This window comes from Centrocercus urophasianus, unplaced genomic scaffold (genome assembly GCF_019232065.1).
Source record: "Centrocercus urophasianus isolate 14NV4802_14NV808 unplaced genomic scaffold, USGS_Curo_1.0 seq_5, whole genome shotgun sequence".
Classification (NCBI taxonomy): Eukaryota; Metazoa; Chordata; class Aves; order Galliformes; family Phasianidae; genus Centrocercus; species Centrocercus urophasianus.
In genome coordinates this window covers 9,513,755-9,533,202 of record NW_024885088.1, presented here as the reverse complement: position 1 = coordinate 9,533,202, position 19,448 = coordinate 9,513,755, and the positions used below count along the sequence as shown (strand labels likewise).

At 38.3% G+C, this 19,448-nt stretch overlaps 1 protein-coding gene across 1 annotated transcript in view; it reads left to right on the top strand.

Annotated features, from left to right (window-relative positions):
• Positions 1-19,448, top strand: part of ANO2 (anoctamin 2) — a 170,494-nt gene that overhangs the window by 65,489 nt on the left and 85,557 nt on the right. The window contains exons 10-12 of the mRNA XM_042835091.1: positions 7,848-7,982; positions 11,890-12,050; positions 15,367-15,446. Coding sequence (XP_042691025.1) covers positions 7,848-7,982; positions 11,890-12,050; positions 15,367-15,446 — 376 coding nt within the window. The remainder of the gene's footprint in view (positions 1-7,847; positions 7,983-11,889; positions 12,051-15,366; positions 15,447-19,448) is intronic.

Genomic DNA, 19,448 nt, shown 5'->3' with positions numbered 1-19,448 from the left:
GGATACCATCACCGGGTTCCTTGGTTATAACCAACCACACGGCTCGCAGTTCTGCCCATTGGCTGCTCTGACCATTCCCCTCGTCAAACCAGATTGTCTCAGTGGAAGGATGGTATGCTATTGCATACTACAACCCAAGCATCCTCTTGCTTGGGTTGGCCTTGCTGGACACATGTGTGTACCAGGCATCTTAAGGGATAGGATACTTTCCCTCCTGAACAGGGCTCTTCTCTGGTGGAGTGACCAGTATTTATTTTGGTGCATCTGTGACACATCACTGGGCCTAGGATCTTCTGGAGTTCGTCTTTTAAGGGTGATGAAGACAGCTCCTTTGGCTGAGGTAGGCAATCCATCGTGCCACTGTTTGTGCTTGGGACACCCTTGTCTTAGGAAGGTGGGTCAGATCTTCACCCACCCCTGAATTGGCAGAGTGGTCTTAACTGTTACTTCAGCCATTTGAGTTATCGGCTCTACTGCCTGTTATGCAGAGTAGGCAGCCCAAAACTGTTTTTCAATCATACTGTATCTTTCTTCTGCTCCATGCCATACCTGAGACCAGAAACCAATGGGGGTCTGAACAGAACTCTGGCATTGCCACAGGCCCCAGCCAAAGCCATCTTGAGTAACATGAACATCCAACTCGGCTGGGAGGGTAGGATCAAATATACCCAATGCCTGGGCTTGTTTAACTGCCAGTTTCGCCTGTTGGAAAGTGTCCTGTTCTGTTTTCCCCCAATTCCATAGCTGCCCCTTTTTTTTTTTTTTTTTTTTTTGAGTCTGTACAGAGGCCTTAGCAGCTGTGCAAACTGAGGTATAAAGGAATGCCAATAACCAAATATACCTCGAAACTCTTGCAGCTGCTTTGGTGTTGTAGGGACTGGGAACACCTGAACCTTATCTATGACAGCACTGGGTAGTACTTTGGTCTTTCCTGACCAAACCAGCCCCAGGAATTTTAAGGACAGGCCCAGACCTTGGACCTTTTGGGGATTTATAGCCCATCTCCTCTGTTGCAAATAGGCAGTTAATGAACCTGCTGCCTGTCCTACCGCCTCCAGTGAGTCGGATGTAAGCTGGAGATCATCAGTGTAATTATATAAGTTGACATCATCAGGTTTTTTCCAATCAGCCAGGTCATGTGCCACTAGATTATGACAATATGTTGGTGAATGCACGTACCCCTGTGGCAGGACCTGAAAGGTCCACTGCCTGCCTCCCCATGTGAACGCAAACTGATCTTGTGATTCCTCAGCAATTAGGATACTGAAGAATGCATTTGCTGAATCTAGGACACAATGGTAGGTTTTTATCTCCCCTACTTGATGTGTCCATTAGGGAGGCAATATTGGGTACGGCCGCATGAATTGGCGGCGTGACCTTATTTAACTCCCTGTAATCTACTGTCATTCAACTTTCACACTGGCAATATGGGGGACTTATATAGGCTGTGTGCAGGTCTTATAATGCCCACTTTTACTAATTCCTGCACCATTTTTGATATTTCATCCTGCCCACTTGGAAGTCTATCCTGTCTTATGTTAGTAATCCAGTGCAGTTTTGGCAGGCAAATAGGCCCATGTTTCTCATGGCCTCTTAATATTGCCTACACCACCCAGATACTGATACATCTCTGTCAAAGTCTGAACTCTCCCACGGTTGTCTGGAGTGCCGGACCCCATAGAATATCTATGCCCAGGATGTATTCCTGGACTGGGGCAATAGATACCTTATACTGCCGGAGTGGGAGACGCCCAACCCCTAATTTTAACTATATTTGGGTGACAGGAATAGTCTGTCCCCCAAAACCATCAGTCTGTCTCCATCAAATTTGTTCAGATCTCCGTAGATAATTGATGTCACTGCTCCAGAATCAACAAGTGCTGTAACTCTCTGGACATTTTTCCGGGACTGGTATATTGTCAACTCTACACAGGGCCTCTGGTCCCATCTGGAGACCCTAGGGGGACTAACATTCCTCATCATGCCATGAACTGGGCCAAAGTCAAGTCTTTTGTTTCAGGTGGCTTGGGCACTGTAGTCCAAGACACCTGAGGGGACTTCTTTTTTCTATTGGGAGCAATGAAATCTTCTACGTTCCACGTTGTTGTTGGTATTCTTCCGATAACTCTTACCCTTGGTTTCTTAGGGAAGTTTTGGAATCTCTGACTGTCCTTCAGCTGTCTCCACAGCTGAAGGAGGATATGATTGGGCTGGCGGTCGATCTTTGCAAATTGGACCCCAGCCCGAATAAGATCGTTAAACATTTGTTTTCACGAGACCCTTACAGGCCCTGACTGAGGATTCCACACAGGTGTCCTCTTGGTTTTAACTACTGGAAGCACCTCTGCTTCTTCTATTATTCAAATATTGCGCCTAGTACGCAGACGCTCTGTCTCCCCCAGATCAGCTACTAACTGGGCAACCTGTTGAACCACAGCCTCCAAAACCACCAGAGGGTTTAATAGAGAAACTAAGGTCCTATATAGGTGAGAAGGGGCCTGCTGTAAGATTAAATCTTGCATACCTGCTGAAAACTTTACCATATCTGGGCTATCAAACGAGTCCTTGTATATCGCTTCTCTTATGCCCAATTCACGAATATAATTTTGAAGGTCCTCCATGGAGGACCATAATCCTGTGTTTAATGGAATATCTGATTTGTTCGGCCAAACCATGCGGCATGCTGCTATTAACCAGTCTACTATTGAATGGTTCTCATTGCTATACTGAACAGCAGTGTACAGTCTCTGCCTGACAGCAGGGTGTATCATCATGGTGGTCAACTTTGATACTTCTGGCCCATTAACCATGACACTTTCTGCCCCTGAATCCCATAATCTAAGTAACCATGTGGGTACACTCTCTTTTGGCCCCTGCCAAAATCTGTGCACCATATCCATTAGTTCTGTTGGTGTATATGGCCTAGACATTACGTGTAAATAAATTTGGGCAGGGGGCCATTGGCCAGGGGACACCCCTGCCAGTCTATCTCGTACTTTCCTTGTCTTTTGGGTTATAATAGGAAAGAGTTCCAAGGAATCCGCCGTAAGTGGAGCCTCTAGATCTGACTTAGAGTTTTTGTTTTCCTGTTCAACCAGTTCTGTTACTTCAGAGGTATGGTTATTATCTATTGACATACTGCAGACCTGACCTAGGGAATGTCATGTCGGTCTTTTCCCTGTTAATACTTTAAGTTCATGTTCCTGTTTTTCAGTACAATCTTTTAGTAGCCGATTTTCACTTCCTAAGGTGTCCGATCTTATCTCAGCTTGATTCAAGGCATTTAACAGAAGCCATGCCACTGTGGATGCAGCTAACTGCCTTTATTTTGTAGTTAGGATGTCTCTGTCTAATCCTTGAAAGTATTCTGTCATATGGAATGGGGAAATATTCCCCATAGTATGCAGGGGACCACATTTCTCAACTATAGTTGCTTATTGGTAATAAGGAGATCCCAGAAACCCTGGGATCTGTTCGGGGATCATTTTATCTAAGAAGATGATGTTCTCCCCCCTGACCTGTTTATAGAAATTCCACAGAAAGGCCATGATACAAAGAATATTTGACCTGGCTGGCTCACCAAATGTATAATCAATGAATATACAAATGATACAGTATATTTGAGAGCTTGGCTTTTGTAGTCATTATACCAGAGCAGGAAAGAAGAACACTCACTTTATGCCTAGGTCTAGGAGAGGTGAAGCTAGGCTCCACCCCTTCCGGCAGCACAGGTGGATTGCCTTCATCTATACTCCCATGGCTGACTCATTGCTAGCTTCAGGTGATTAATCAGAGGTTTAGGCTGTGATTCAGCAGTCCCCATACAACTGTGTTCTGAGATAAAAAAAAAAAAAAAAAGAGAAATTAGTATTTATGTGGCAAATCAAATATGGGTAAGACTTCAGTTTATGGACAGATTTTCTTTTCCTGACCTAGTTTGTTGTAGGAATTCCTGACTCTGGCACCATTTTCTTCAATGATATGTCACCACTGTAGTATACTTGTTGAAGAAGTGGATATGTCCCTTCAGGGGTTTTATTATATATTTTTTAACATTACTCAGGTTTAGGATTCATCAGTACGACTAAGAAGACAGGTTAGAGAGGAGGTAGGTGAAGAGAGAGCATGAGGAAGCCAGGGATGGGAAGAAAGCTTTTAAACTAGCTGTGGTAACAATTTTTTTTCATAAAATCATACCTCGAGAGTACTACTTGTCTATGCCAGACACTTTTTTTTGAGAGTAAATTTATTTGAAGGCATGTGACTTTCAATCATTTGCATAGAGGAGAGCCTAACCAATAATTGATTGTAATGCAGTTCAAGTTTTGCATAGAAAATATTGACTCGCTTGGGGTGATTTTGTGGGAAATGAATTGTGGCATGCATGAAATAACAGCTGGCCTACAGTGGAGTATGGAAAACAAAGAACTGAAAATTTCTGAGCCGATTTCCCAGTTCTTGATGTCTAAAATGTATATTTTTAATATATTTATATATATATTTATTCACTTTTGTGAGGAAAGGGTTGAGGGAACTGGAGTTTTATAGACTGGAGAAGATAAAGCTCCAGGGAGACTTCATTGTGGCCTTCCACTATTTGAAGGGAGCACAAAAATAGGAGGGGTATGACTGTTCATGAGGATGGATGGTGATAGGTCAAGGGGGAATGGTTCTAAACTAAGACAGGGGAGGTTTAGTTTAGATATTAGGAGGATATTTTTCACACAGAGGGTGGTGACACACTGGAACAGGTTGCCCAAGGACATTGTGGATGCTCCATCACTGGAGGTATAGAAAGCCAGGCTGGATGTGGCTCTGGGCAGCCTAGTCTAGTAGCTGGCAACTCTGCATATAGTAGTGGAGCTGAAACTAGATACTCATTATGGTCCTTTTCAATCCAGGACATTCAATGATTCTATGATTTTTTGCTTTTTTAACATCGTTCTTGAATGATTCCAGAGTTTTTTTCCAGCATGTGTATTCGCATCTCCAGTATCCAACACTCATTTTTGAAAAGTCAAAATCTAAGGATTTATCCTTCTCTCCTTCTTTCCCCCTTCCAAAATCTTAGTCTATTACAAATTGCACAGCTTGGCATAGAAGCAGTGCCCAGTACACAAGTATATAATTTAAATATATAATTTTAATATATAAAAATAATTTAAATACTAGGGTTTTTTAAAATACACTATTTTGGCAACAGACAGACAGAATCACATTGCAGATACATGGATTCAAATATTAAATGGACTAAGCTTACTGGTAAATCTTTTGCTCTTACCAGTGTACTATGCTGTAATGGAAGTGTTGATAAGAGCCTATGTGAAGATGATAACGGACCTTTTCCTGGGTGCATGTGTGTACATGCCCCTGTGTACACACTTGCACATCCCTGCAACACTTTGGGACCTGGGGCAGTTCCTGGAGGCTACAGGAAACACAGCACCTTCCCTGCTTCAGCATAATTCCCAAAGAACACAGTAGGGCTGTTTCACCTCCCTTGTCTGCCTCTTTTGCCTGTAGAGCAGCATAATGATATGCAAGAAAAGGCACTGTCACTCACCTTGTTTAACTTCTTCCCTCTGGAGGCAAGAGACTGGCTCCCCTGCCATCCATTCATCATTCCTGAAGGCAGGTATGGGCTTCATGCTTCCATGGAAGCCTGGGGCTGGGACCTTTCATTAGTGGATCCAATCCATCATCAGGAAATGAATGGCATGCCTTTGCTTTCACTGCAGCTTTACGGTAATAACAGTGAAGCAGTGGAACAGTTACCTAGAGAGATGGTGAATGCCCCATCCCAGGAGGCATCCAAGATCAGGTTGGACTCGTATCTGAGCAACTTGACCCAGCTATAGATGATCCTATTAATTGCAGAGTGGACTAGATGACTTCTAAAGGTCCCTTTCAACTCAAATGACTCTATGATTGTATGAAAAGGCATTTGAGCAAGAGATGAATTAGATAGCTCTTCTTGTGGAAGTTGTTTTCTTGCACTGAGAAATGTATCTAGTTACCTTGGTGCCACTGAAGTCATTCTGTCATGATATTGTTTGATAATTCACACTGTTGCTTATTACAACCTTGCGGATTTCAGGTCTAATGGCTGTATGTCTTTCATAGAAATGAAATTTGCCTTGCTTTTGCACATGTTCTCCAAGCTACAGCATTCTCTCATACTGAAGATTAACACTGTCTGTTTATCATCTTTGAGTACTTTTATTTAGTTCTCCCTTATAGGATTGCATATCTCCTCTCTTAGCAATAAGCTCTCTCTGAAACAAATAAAATATAGGCATTCATGTAGGACAACACTGCCCTCTTCCCTGTGTATGAGTTTAGGAACGGGCAGTTGTGATGGTATGAGAACAGCAGCAGGAACAGTAGTGATGGAAAAAAAAAATCCATTGTGTGGACAAATTGTTCCATTTGTCCTTTCCTGGGAGCTGTAAGTTTAACTGTAGAGGCTTTTAATGTTACCCCAATTTCTTTCCTCCTTGGTTCTAGAGCTTTGCTGCCTCTCTTAGGGCAAGTCTGCTCCTGTCACAAGAGTTAGTTTCTGAAATAGAATATTTCAGCATAGAAAACTTCAGCGTTACCTATGATGTTGAAAGGCTCCATATGTATGAATTTTTGGTACTAATTTCTCTCAGAATAGAGTTATTTCTGCAGCCTTTGTCCCAGGCTTTCAAAAATCTCATTTTCTGTTAGGAATAACTTCAATGAGGAATGCATTGGGTAAATGAGGAACGAATGGGTAAAAAACCACTTTTCCTAGTGTCAGGAGATTTAGAGTCAGTTTCTAAGTGGGATCATGCTCAAATAAGGAACAAGTCTTGCCAATTTTTTTAATTAGGTATATTATAAAAAAATCTTTGTTCTTTCCACCCTTACTTCATAAATGTGTATTTTTCTGGCTAAATGCAATCATATACCCTGTGTACATAATTGTCTTCTGACCAGCACTCTTCCATCTTATTCTTTAGCTTGTGATATGTTTCAAACAAGCATGTATTTTATGTGAATTTAGTCTCATTTTAATATTGATATTGTCATTGCCGAGTTCTTTAGCTCTCTGAATTTCTTGGTGTTTTTTTAGTGTTTGTAATCTTTCCTACCAGTATTTTGGAAAGATCAATGACTTTTATCTGTGCTTACTCTGCTACTTTCAGTATGAGTCATGAAGATGTTGAGTAGCAACATGTTTATCAGTATTAACTATAATCTGTTCCTCAGAGCAGGAGTTATTTTTTTTTCAAACCAGCTGTATGGTCTGCTCATTTGTAAAAGATATTTATTCTTTCTAAAAAGAAAATACTAGATATGCAAGTAAACCTTCCTGTTTTAATAGAAATTCCAGTTTCTTACTCTATAAAGATATTAGAGGATGCTGTCATTACGTTCCTACAGATTTATTTCCACATTAGTCTCCAAATAAATCTAAGAGGACTTACAGAAGCAAAGAATGATGGCTCACCTGGATGTGCTTTTGGAGAGCTGAATCCTTTCCATCATTTTCTGCCAAACATTTGGATGAAATACTGTTATTTTTGATGGAAGTGAGGAGTATTTCACTGACTTCAGTTCAAAAATGTAAGAGGTAGTTTTTTTTTTTTTCTGAGCAAAAAGAATTTTGAGTATGTGTTATACTGAAACAGGATTCTCTTTAACTTTAACAAAGTGCTTTAAACTACTCAAATCATTCACTTCATTTGGTGGTACTAACTAAAAAATACAGAATTTTCATTCATGTTTTTGACAGTTATTTTAAATTTTGGAGATTGTTAAGAAACTAAAATACATTTCAAAAATGATACCCTTGGCATATCTTTGTTTGTCTCTTTCAGGAAGTATTTTGGGGAAAAAATAGGACTTTACTTTGCATGGCTGGGCTTGTATACAGAATTTCTCATTCCATCTTCAGTCGTTGGGATTATTGTATTTCTTTATGGATGTATAACCATTGAGAGCGACATTCCTAGGTAAGCTTCTCTATGAAGAGATTTTATTACTTGAAAGTTACGAATCTACTTTTTTTCTATTGTAAGTCTTAGTGAGAAAAGTTGCTTTTAGCAACAAGTCTGAACTACAGTGATGCAGAATTAACAACACTTTGGGCACTGGAAATACACATCCACTGAGTAGATGAGACATTTGGATGACTAACATTCATTTGTCTGCTCAGTATTGTGGAGTCTGATGTAAAAATGTTTAGTAAGTCCATAGCATTATTTGAATAAGCATGATCAAAGTATTGGACTACTTGTAAGTTCTTTTTTATGCCATCCAATTGTTTTCTGTGAATGAATATTTATATATTATTGGGAAAGTTCAGAACTCACAGAAGTTAATGAAAATACCATGTCTTTGTTCACTGTTTTGTTCATCTTAGTACGTTGTGGTTTTGCGTTGTTGTTCTTATGTGGAATACTGACAACAACATGTGAACCAGTGGGAGTTAGAGTTAATGCTATGGTTTGCTTTACTGCCTTTTATGAGTATTTTGAATATTAGGATGGTAGGGGAGGAGTGGCATTCCTGGAGCACTTGGTGCAGAGGAAGATAGGTGAAGGTCTAGAGTGCACTCCAGTGACTCTCTCCCTGGCCCCGCTCAGCTCGCGGTCGAAAAGCGCTCATGCTCCCCTTGCACTATAGTGGGAACTTGCAATTTGGTTGCTCTGATCTTCCTCTCTCTCATTTTGTTTGATTTTTGTTGGATTTAGTAAATCACCTCTTCTGTTGTGTCTCTTCTGTTGGACCCATCTGCTAGCTCTCTGCTTTTCTCCCTCTCCTGGAGCACGTGGCCCACAGTGCATCTTGCTGCTGGGCCAGGGCCTGCTGGATTGCGCACAAACTGCTAGCACTCCTTTTTTTGTTTGTTTGTTTGTTCTTTTCCCCAGGCCTATGCCCCCACTGTCACAGTTTTAGATCTAGGGATAACTTCATGACATAGTAAAGCCAAGTTATTTGCACAAGATGAATATTCTATAGCAGATTAGATATCCATATGATTGATCTTGACAATTAGAAAAAACGTTTAGTGTTGCTCTCTGTGTCCAGATACAACACTGCAAGGCGATAAAAAGAGTAACAAGATGGCAGAGCAGCAAAATCTTAGGCTACAGCAATTGAGGATCTGCTTAGATGTGATGCATTAGGTGCAGAAGTAGCAGAAAGAAACTCCTTTAGGAAGACTGTAAGATCCACAGATAAGCATGGATCTCCAGAGAGATACCCTTGCCTCAACTATCAACCCTTAAAAGGATCCTGGATTCTAGCTCCCCGCCTTCTGGTCAGTTAGGTGCATCTCTTGCAACTGAGCTCCTCTGGGTTGGCCCTAATTTCCTACCAGGTGCTCAATCATTGGTTCAAGCCATGACATAGCATTTCCTCTACAAATACATAACAAAACTCATTCTACTAGTGGGGAGGGCTCACCTTGATTACTACATGCAGTTTTGGGCACCATAATAAAAGAATGATATTAAACTACTACAGAGTGTCTAAAGGAGGGGTACAAGAGTCTAGAGAGTGAGACATATGAGAAGGGTCCATTGGTTTGGTCAGCCTAGAGAAGATGAGATAGAGGGAGGCCTCATGGCTGTCTACAGCTTCCTCATGGGAGGAGCGGGGTGACAGATGCTGGTATCTTCTGTCTGCTGACAGCATCAGGATGTGGAGTTTTCTCAGGAGAAAAAGGTTGGGTATTAGAAAAATGTTCTTAATTGAGAGTGTGGTCAGGCACTGATAGAGGATCCCCAGAACAGTTGTCATGGCATCAACCCTGCTGAAGTTTGAGAAGCTTTTCAAACAACTCTCTAAGACATAAGGTTTCAGTTCTGGGTGGTCCTGTGTGGGGACTGGGAGTTGGACTCAATCCTTTGATTCCCTTCCACTCAGGAATTCTATGATTCTATGAATATTGATGCAGTGAAGTCTGCTTCACAGTGTTGTGTGGGGGGGAATACACTATCTGGGACTGACTCTTGGTAGAGACAGCATACTGGCTTAATAGAGCTGTTGGTCACATTTGTTGCAGTAGTTCTTGCATTCATTCAAATAATTGGCAAATTTAAAAGCAAATCACTCTGCAGTAGAAAATTACTGCTGATAGGTAAGGATGAATACACTTAAGTTAGGTTGTATTCATGATGCTTGAGGTCCCTTCCAACCCTGTGATTCTGTGATTTTCTTCCAAATTATGAGCTGTGCTTGCCCGTGGGAGAGTTTGTGGTGACATTAAAAATGAAGTGAGATTTGTCTCAAAGATATATCTGCAGTATCCTCTACTGCCTTTCAACATAGAGCAATATTTTAACTATATGATAACTGCTAACAGCTGTATGCCATTCAAATTATATAATAGAAAACATACTGATAGTACAGTTTGAATAGCTCTTCTATTTGAAGTAATAGAGAAAGTACTATGAATGGTGGTTGATTTAGAAGATGATCTTATCGCAACTTACCAGCTGTCAATGAAAATGATGCAAGTTTTACTGTAGGTCACAATCTTGGATAAGGACACTTGAGTTCCATGAGTCAATTCATTTGAATGAGACTGTGCAGGTATGAAGTTATTTCACATATAAACCTTACGAAAAAATTGAAAGCATATTCAGGAGAGTCAAGTAAGGTTTGGTGTATTAAAGAATTAACGATAATGATTTTTAAATTATTTGTAGGTACTGAGGAAGTGCATAGTAAATAAGGCTAAAAATTAAAGTGACCTTAAATTTTTTTTTTTCTATCTGTTAGTCTCTTATGTCATGTTTTCCAGAGGGTAATTGAACCAATCTTGCAGAGTAAGGAGGGAAAGGAAACATTGCTTAGCAAATGAACAAATAGGGCAGAAGTGAAATACTTGTTTTTATAAGATCTACAACTTTTATTTAAATTTGAAAATTAGATTAGCACTCTATACTAGAAAAACAAGGAGCTATTCAGCCAGAGCTCTGTAACTGTGGGGAAATTGTGTTGAGGACTCTGAAAAGTGAAGGAACTTCATCTTCTGAAACCACTGTGGGCACAGTATCCGAATACTCTTAAAACATATTTGTTTAGGTGTACTTTAAGAACTTTATGGTAAGTGGTAGTACAGACCAGAATTTGTGTTAAGCCCTATCTTAGGTGAACATGCACTGTTATTATAAATATCCTTCAAAATAAAATGAAGGATGGAGACAAATTTCAAAGCAAATGGGAAATATAACATCTTTCCTAAAAATAAGACTATTGGACAGTGTACAATGCTTGTGTCACTCATACAACCACAACCACCTAGTGTATCTTCCTAGCAAATGATATTGTAGGTATAGACTATGTCCATGACACAGAACAACTAAAATGCCTGCATTTTGGACCTGGTTTTTATGCAGCATGATGTGGTCAGTAATATGGACAAAAATGCGTAAAGTAATATGATATTTCATGTGGATTTTTGTGCCGTCATGTAAAAATTTGTTTTGTTGGGGGCAAATGAAATAAGAACCCATAGAATTTCCATTCCAGCTACTACAAAATTCTTTAATTCAAGCCTGATCTATGTAAAATCATGCTGCTGAATGCAGAGACGGCAAATTCCACTTTGACTGTGTTTTAATTATTTTCTTCTAGTACTGTTAATCCCAATCTTTACTGTAGTCTTCACAGAATCACTAACAACATATATAATGATTTATTAAATTGGACCCTGTTTTTAATTTTCTGTTGGTAAGGTACCAGTATTTTAATATTACAGAGGTTGGCAATGTGTTAAGAGATGCAGGGCTTTTGTTCTCTATTACAGCAAGCCACATATTGAAAATATCTTGTAATAGCTATGAATTGCTTCTTGGTATCACTATTGTACAACCCTTTTCTTACTCTAAGAACTCATATCATTCACAGTAAGGAAATGTGTGACCAGCATAATACCTTCACCATGTGCCCTCTCTGTGACAAGTTCTGTGATTACTGGAACCTCAGCTCTGCATGTTCTACAGCTCGAGCTAGCCACTTATTTGATAATCCTGCCACAGTCTTCTTCTCCATCTTTATGGCTCTCTGGGGTGAGTACAATTACCAAAGCTAGATTGTTGGACTGTCTCGCTCCAATATATGGTGGGGAGAGGAGGTTCTTTTAATATATGTACACCTGATGGCGAGATAAAGACATGATGGGTGAAGTGCTAATCCAAACAGTTTATTACAAATCCTAGTTGATTAGGCATATGGGGAAGGGAAGACAGATGATAGAAGAGGATAGAGGGAGAAAAAGCAAGGAATCTTCGTAGAAAGCAAGAGAGATACTACTGTAGGTCCAGCATGATCTGTAGTGTGCTTGTTGATCTCAGAAACTCAGCCAGTCACTGCGGCAGATGGGAAAAAGCCAGGAGGGTTTGCAGCAAGCAGACCTAGGGGGATTCTTCAAAAGAGGTTTTTTCCCATTAGGGTAATCTTCCAACAAAGGTTTCTTTGGGAGTTCTTCCCTGAAGTCCTTAGTTTAGTGAGGGCTTTTTATCCCTCATTTCTGTTTTTTTCCTTCTTTTCTCTCTGTTAGTGTGACGTACCTGGTCCAATGGATAGTAAAGGCTCCACTCCCTGCTGGCTTGCCATGCATAAGGATTATTGCCTTCTGCAGTTGTCAGCTCCTCCAAACTGCCCCCAAAAAAGACTGCTAGTTTGCTTCTGTTTATCTTGACAATCATAAGCAGAAGCACTGTGGCATAGTGACACCTGCCACATGTTCCCCCAGATAATTTGCAACTCTCATTTAGAGTCTTCTCATCAGAAAGGCCTCACGAAGAAAGTTTTGAGACAACAAAAGAAAAACAGTTCTGTCTTTAACAGACTTTTCATTAAAATTAAAGCTGATACATGGCAGCAGAACATTGTACACAGAGTAGAATAATATGAGTGAGTGTAATGCATATAGTTTTCCAAAGTTGGCAAAGTTTCCTCAGAAGGCAAGAAATAGAATCTCTGTGCTGAAACTGGAAAAGGAATTATTACAATGCATTCTTTAGTCAACAGAAAGGTTTCAAATGAATGAAGAGCAGTTGGGTAGTCCAGGTAGGGAAACTGCATCTTTTTTCCCCTCTATTTCCTTGTTTGATTTCACTTTTGTCATGTTTTCCATCATTTTCTATTGAAGCAGCAAGTTCTATTAAGCACTTCTGCATTTGGGACTGGAGTGTATTTGGATTTTTCCCATGGGGTATGCAATTATAAGGGTTTAATTTAAGCCCTTCCACTTCCATGTAGGACAACTTAGTGAAACAATTTTATGAAAACTTTGTTAGATTCTGAGAACAGTGGAACTATTATTCTAATTTTTGTATTTAGAATATATTATTTATGCAAGCTTGTTTTTCTTTAGTGGCAAAAATGCTCTGCCTCACTGAGGGATCAAAACACTTCATAAACAGCAATGAATGCATTATAGTATTGTCTGGCCTCATCTCAACCACTGTGCTTACATGTGTGTCACTGCTGTTGCTATGCCCTCATTCACTCTAGATCTTGTTTACTGTGAAAGTTAAGGGTGTAATTGCTACTGTAAAATGATTTTTAAAATTTTCTTATTCATTTTTCACAGAAGGAAATTTTAATTCTTAATATGAAATTGTGCAAACATTGCTCTGCAGCTATAACTCAGCTATGCGCTTTACTCTAACTCTATTTAAATTTCACAGCTTCTTTTAGAAAAGACTATTATCTTGGGTTTGGGCACAAACAGCATTGAGGTTTTTAGGAATTTGAAGACAGAGTAGACTGTATAAATCGAAAGATTTTGTTTATCACTTCCTGAAAATCATTCAACAGAAGCTTAACAATACATAATCAGTACTAGAGGGATTACAAATAAGATGAATTTACAGACTTGTGTCTTATGTTCCTACTTCGGCTACTGTTTGGAGAGTAGATTAGCAGATAATGGGTCATAGTTTACCTGTTGCCATGAAGGTTTTCTGCTTATGTAAATTAATGCAAAATTTCTAATTTCAGAAATGCTAGTACATATTGTAGTGAGTATGTTTAGACAAATTTTTGCAAAGCTAAAAGTAGATCTGTTTTTTGAAAAATTGAAAAAAATTCAGTGAGTAACTGCACCTTTCAGAATAATTTTTTTAGGCTATCTAAAATATTTTGAGTTTTCAAAACATAGTTAAAATAACTTTTGCGTATCATTTCTTCCAAAAAGAGGGAGGCTAGAAACTTAATTGCTGAGCACCTGGATTTACTTCCAGTATACTGACAATCTTGTCTTTTATTTCTTAAATAATTAAAGAATAACTAAAGGATTCTAGTGTAGAAATATTTGATCACAGTGAACTGTGGGAATGCATGGTGTTTTGTAAGATTCGGATTGTTTTAATAGCAGTGGAACTCTTTCCACTCTTATCATGTATCTCACACCAAATGTAGATGCAACTGAAGGAAGCTAGATCTAAATCGTCATTCTTCTGTGTCTTGGGGTGTTATCTACACATTATTCAAAGTGATTTAAATACTGCTGTGATCAAATAACCTCTCAAGCAACTGAAAAGAGGAAAAGAACTATGAGAAAATAGAAAACAGTGTCCAAAGTTGTTTATTAATATTGTTTTTATATACATTAGATATTCTGGAAGAATGTTGCTATAATTTTCTGGAAATAGGTATCCACAAGCGAACAGGAAGTGCTATTTCTAATAAGTCCAAAAGTCTGTAAATTATAACTAGCGAGGCAAAGGTGTATCTAGAGGAAACAGTATTCATGAGAAGGTTAAGAGACTAAATACAAGACAGCACTACATGATCTGTTATTTCAAAATAATGAAAAAGGAAAAAGAGAAGACTGAATACTGGCCCATGCCTTTGGGCAAAACCCTAAGGTCATGTGCTTACACAGTGTGAAACAATTCAACTATCCCCTAACAATGTATTTCAAATAAAGATTATTTTCATCAATACAGTAATGGGTCATAATATACATGATATATAATATGTATCAATGACTGATTTCAGGAGCAGACTGCACCTACTTTCTTATGTTTCTGACTGAAAGACTGTTCAGATAATTAGAGTGTTAATATTAATACTTAGACCTAAATTTTGTTTCATTATATACTTTGTGACTCATAATTAAGAGAGATGGTGTTATCGGGGTGGATATCAACAGATCAGGGTTCAGTTCCTGACAACATCTTTCTAGTGCCATTGGGCAATCTGCGGAATCTCTTTTCTGTACTTGTGCTGCGTTCCTTTTTTAGAATTGGAATGGGGATCTTCCTTATTTTTAAGAGTCTAGTATAATGGGCTTCGAATATCAGATGTTGCTTACAAGAAATACAAGCATTCACAATAGTGGATTTATTACTCTCATTTATTTTTTTTTTGAAGCTACTATGTTCCTTGAGCAGTGGAAGCGTTTACAGATCAGGCTGAGTTACTTCTGGGATCTGACTGGACTGGAGGAAGAAGTAAGTTTCTTCTCCCTGAGCTAATTTACTGTACAAATTATTCTCAGTCTGAGGATACTTTCTAATGAACGTTCTTCAGTTCAGTGCTAGAACTGGCACATTTTTGAATGTCAGTGTATCCTTCAGGAAATCATCACATATGTACTAGCATTCTAATTTTAACAATCAGTGTTGAAAAGGACTGAAAGATGCCAGCAGCTCATTCCTTGTTGAAAATGCCATATGCTGTTGTACAGAATATGATATCAGAATGAAGTTAATACCTTGTCATATAGATGCCACTTCATTATGCATAACAAAAGTTTTCTGATATCAATTGTAACGTGTTAAGATAACATAAGTAATATTTGCATCTAGGTCTGTCCTCTCTCTGATGCCATATTAAAAACATATTAAGCTTCATGTACTCAGAGCTCTTTAAAGCAAGCAATGTGTTTGATTACTCAAGAATATTTTTGAAATACTTTGTAGTAAATTTATAGGTCTTCAAACTGTACCTGAGTTGGCTGAAAAGTGAGAGATAGTAGTTTCTTATTATTTACAACATCCCAAGTACATCTTTAGTTTTATTCTCAGATATTATCAGAATTATTTTGTCATAGTGTACTTCCTGTTTAAATTACTGAATGTCATCGGAGGATTAATTTCAAACTGACTAAAAAGAGAGGAGCTACTAGCCCTAAATATCCCTTAATATCTTCTAAATGTTGTAACTATGTATTTACATTACATATGCCATACTGATAGATCCTGCTATGGCATTGAAATAGGGTCAGATTCAGCATCATGCTGTTAAAAATACGAAGTAGTTTAAAACTGTGGTAATTAGATTTTCTTTTATAACTTTTAACAAGCTGTGTACCTACAGAGAATAACTTGTTTTTGATTACTCTCTTTGTTGACTTAAGGAATTGGATTCAAACTCTATCAGATCAAGGCAGTTCTGCAACTCCCATTCCAGGAATCTGATCACATCTTGTTGTGTTCCACAACAGTTCCTTTAATATCAGACCACATACAAAGCTAGAACAGGGCCACTTTCCAGCCCTGTTTCTTAAGCTCAACTCAGACTGAAAGTAGAGCTCAAATAAATGAGAAAACTAAGATGAACCTCATGCTGTAGTATGTTTGTATTTTCCACTATTGTAGAGTTTTTCAGATAAAAATTACTGGATAAAATGAAAAAATAACATAGCAGAAAGTAGACCTTAGTGTTCCTCCTATCACTGTCCCAAAATGCAGCCTTCAGCACCATTTTTAGTGTGAGAGAGACCTCTGAAGTATTCCTTCTCTTGATTAGGTTTTTACAACCTACCTCTGTTTTCTCAACATTTTTACTGCACCCTATTCAATGACGAAGTGGACAATGATTTCAGATTTTAAGGTGTGATATAAACTCAGTACAACAGCAATCAAAAACTATTGTTTGTTCTATGTGGAATGTCATACTATCAGCTGGGAGAACAGCGATTTTGTACTGATTACGTTATGAACAGAAGGAGAGCAAATTCTTCTTTACTCTTCAGTATGCTTAATGAATCCTGAAGATTTTACTGAATTTCAAGTTAATCCCTTACACTGCGAAATACTGAGTTTTCACACAGTGTTTGCAAATCGCTGTGAAAGGATCTATAGATTTGTGAGCCCTGTGATTAAGAGTTCTGAAGTGTTCAAGTTTTGTGTACAGGAACCATGAGATCAGCAAGAATCCTTTGTTTATGACAAATAAAGGAGCTCCAGACACACCTCAACACAAGCTGAAGAATTAGGAGTGTAGAACCATTAAAAAAAAAAAGGCTGGAGAGGATTGTGAGGGGCTGTCCCTTGTGTGTGACAGGATCAGTTCTATTTAAATCATTATAAAAAGATGTTTGTCTTATTTGTTCTTAAAGAAATCTGTAAGTGAAGATTTCACTTCCTCCTTCAGCAATCTGTTCTGATACTACTGATTCTAATTCTTCTCTTACTGCTGCTAAGCTTTTCCTAAATCTACTTCCTTGTTCATTATCACTTGTTCCTTCATGCAAAGATAAACAGATTACCCCATCCTCAATGAAATTCAACATATTGTTCTCTTTTTTTATGAACTAGCCTCTGCTTTTTCAGTTTTTTTTCCTTAGATCTTATTTTCTACATGTTTTTTTGTTCTTGTTCTGTTCTGCACATTTTTTACCTGATCTAGAGATCACTTCCTGTGAGTAGTAATGCTTAAAATGGACATTTGAACTGATATTTTACTTAAACAGGAAGCCAGAATATCATTTTGTCATTCTCTTGGTATAAACGAAGAAATGAAAAAGTTAGATCAAATTTGTTCACCTCTTATCCTTTGAATTAATGGAGATGAAGATAAATTTGTCTCTAAGACAGATGTTGACATTGTGTTTCATCAGTGTGCTAATCACTTCAGGCAGTGAAGTGTTTATAGATGACTTTGATATACTGATGAAAATCGTGGTGGAACATGGAAAATCATGTCTGATCAGGCTAGGCTAGAGGGAAATAACAGGACTCTGAGGAACACTTGGGATCACTTAACAGAGTGTGAAGGAAAAGGGCAATATGTTCAGGAGTTTTAACAGTTTTAAGACTAGATGGGAGTAAGTTATTTGTTACTAAAAGTCTCTTGGTAAAGGGAAGTTATGGAACTGAAACATGAAGATGATCATAAGAGTTGATGAGTTTAGAAGGGCATTGTGAAAATTATGTTGAAATAAATGTGTTCTGTGTAATTTTTGTGGACTCTTGACTATAAAAAATTCAGTAAAATTTCTTTAAACACACTAGGCCAAATCTTTTGCTTCAGAAGAATCGTGCAATAGATTCATTTAGCAATAGCAGTTTGAGGAAGCAGACTCCCCAAGGCTTATATACATATGTGAATCTGGCAGCTGTACAGACTTAGAGGATTTGTGATGTTTCTACATCTCAAATCCACATAAATAATAGATGTCATTGAGTATTAGACTGTTAGATGGGTAATTGTCTTGAAAAGTAGTTGTATGGTTAATAACTAAATGGGAGAGGAAAAGGGGAAAAAAAAAGACTACAACCATGAGAATGGATCACATGAATCTTTGAAATACTATGAAAGCACTCATCATGATGTGTATCTAGATGTGTATTTGTGAAACCTAGTGCAAGTTCTGCATTTATTTGTCTGTTTTTCTGTTTGTGTAATAAAGAATGTAGTTGAGGAAGATGTGTGAGAGAACTCCCTTTTACTTGCAAGAGAAAAAGAGTTAACGAAATACTGAGAAACTCTAATTATATGGAGAATAGAAACTACTGGCTTCCCATGAATGTTCAGAAATTGTATTTCTAGGACCCAGTATGTTCTGCTTCAGATGTTCTGGGTAGAGAGATGGAACCTTATTTTACCAAGAATCATCAAGAATGAAAAGGTAAATATGATCGATGAAATTTTAGAACCTGGAATAGAGTTGGAATAACAAATGGGCAGACAGAAAAGACCATACTAACTGAAATGCAAGTGAGAGAAGGCATTATTACTCAAAGAATCATGCTGTTATACTGTTTCAGTACAGGGAGAAATTTAGCCGTCTGTCTTTGTTAGAAACATACCTGATAAGTTACAATTTTAAGTTTAGATCCTCTGCTTGTAAAGTAATTTTTATCTTTTTTTTGTGGATTTCAATTGCCAAGTTTCTTTTCTCTTTCTCTGTTTGACTTTCAACAGGTATTTATTAAATCCTTAAGGAAAACTGTAATTCACTCTGTGGATTATCACTGAGGTTATATGAAATAACAAGGAAGGTAGGCTGAATAATAGAACTGTTGAGAATCAGGTAGAAAAAGAGAGTCTATGCCCTCTGGAAGAAGGGACAGGCTACTTGGGGAGATAACAAAGAAGTAGCTAAGGTATGCAGGGAGAAAGTTAGGAGGAGAAAGCCCAACTAGAACTCAGGTAGGCCACTGCAGTAAAAGACAAAAAATCCTTTTATAAATATATTAACGGCAAAAGAATCGCCAAGGATAATT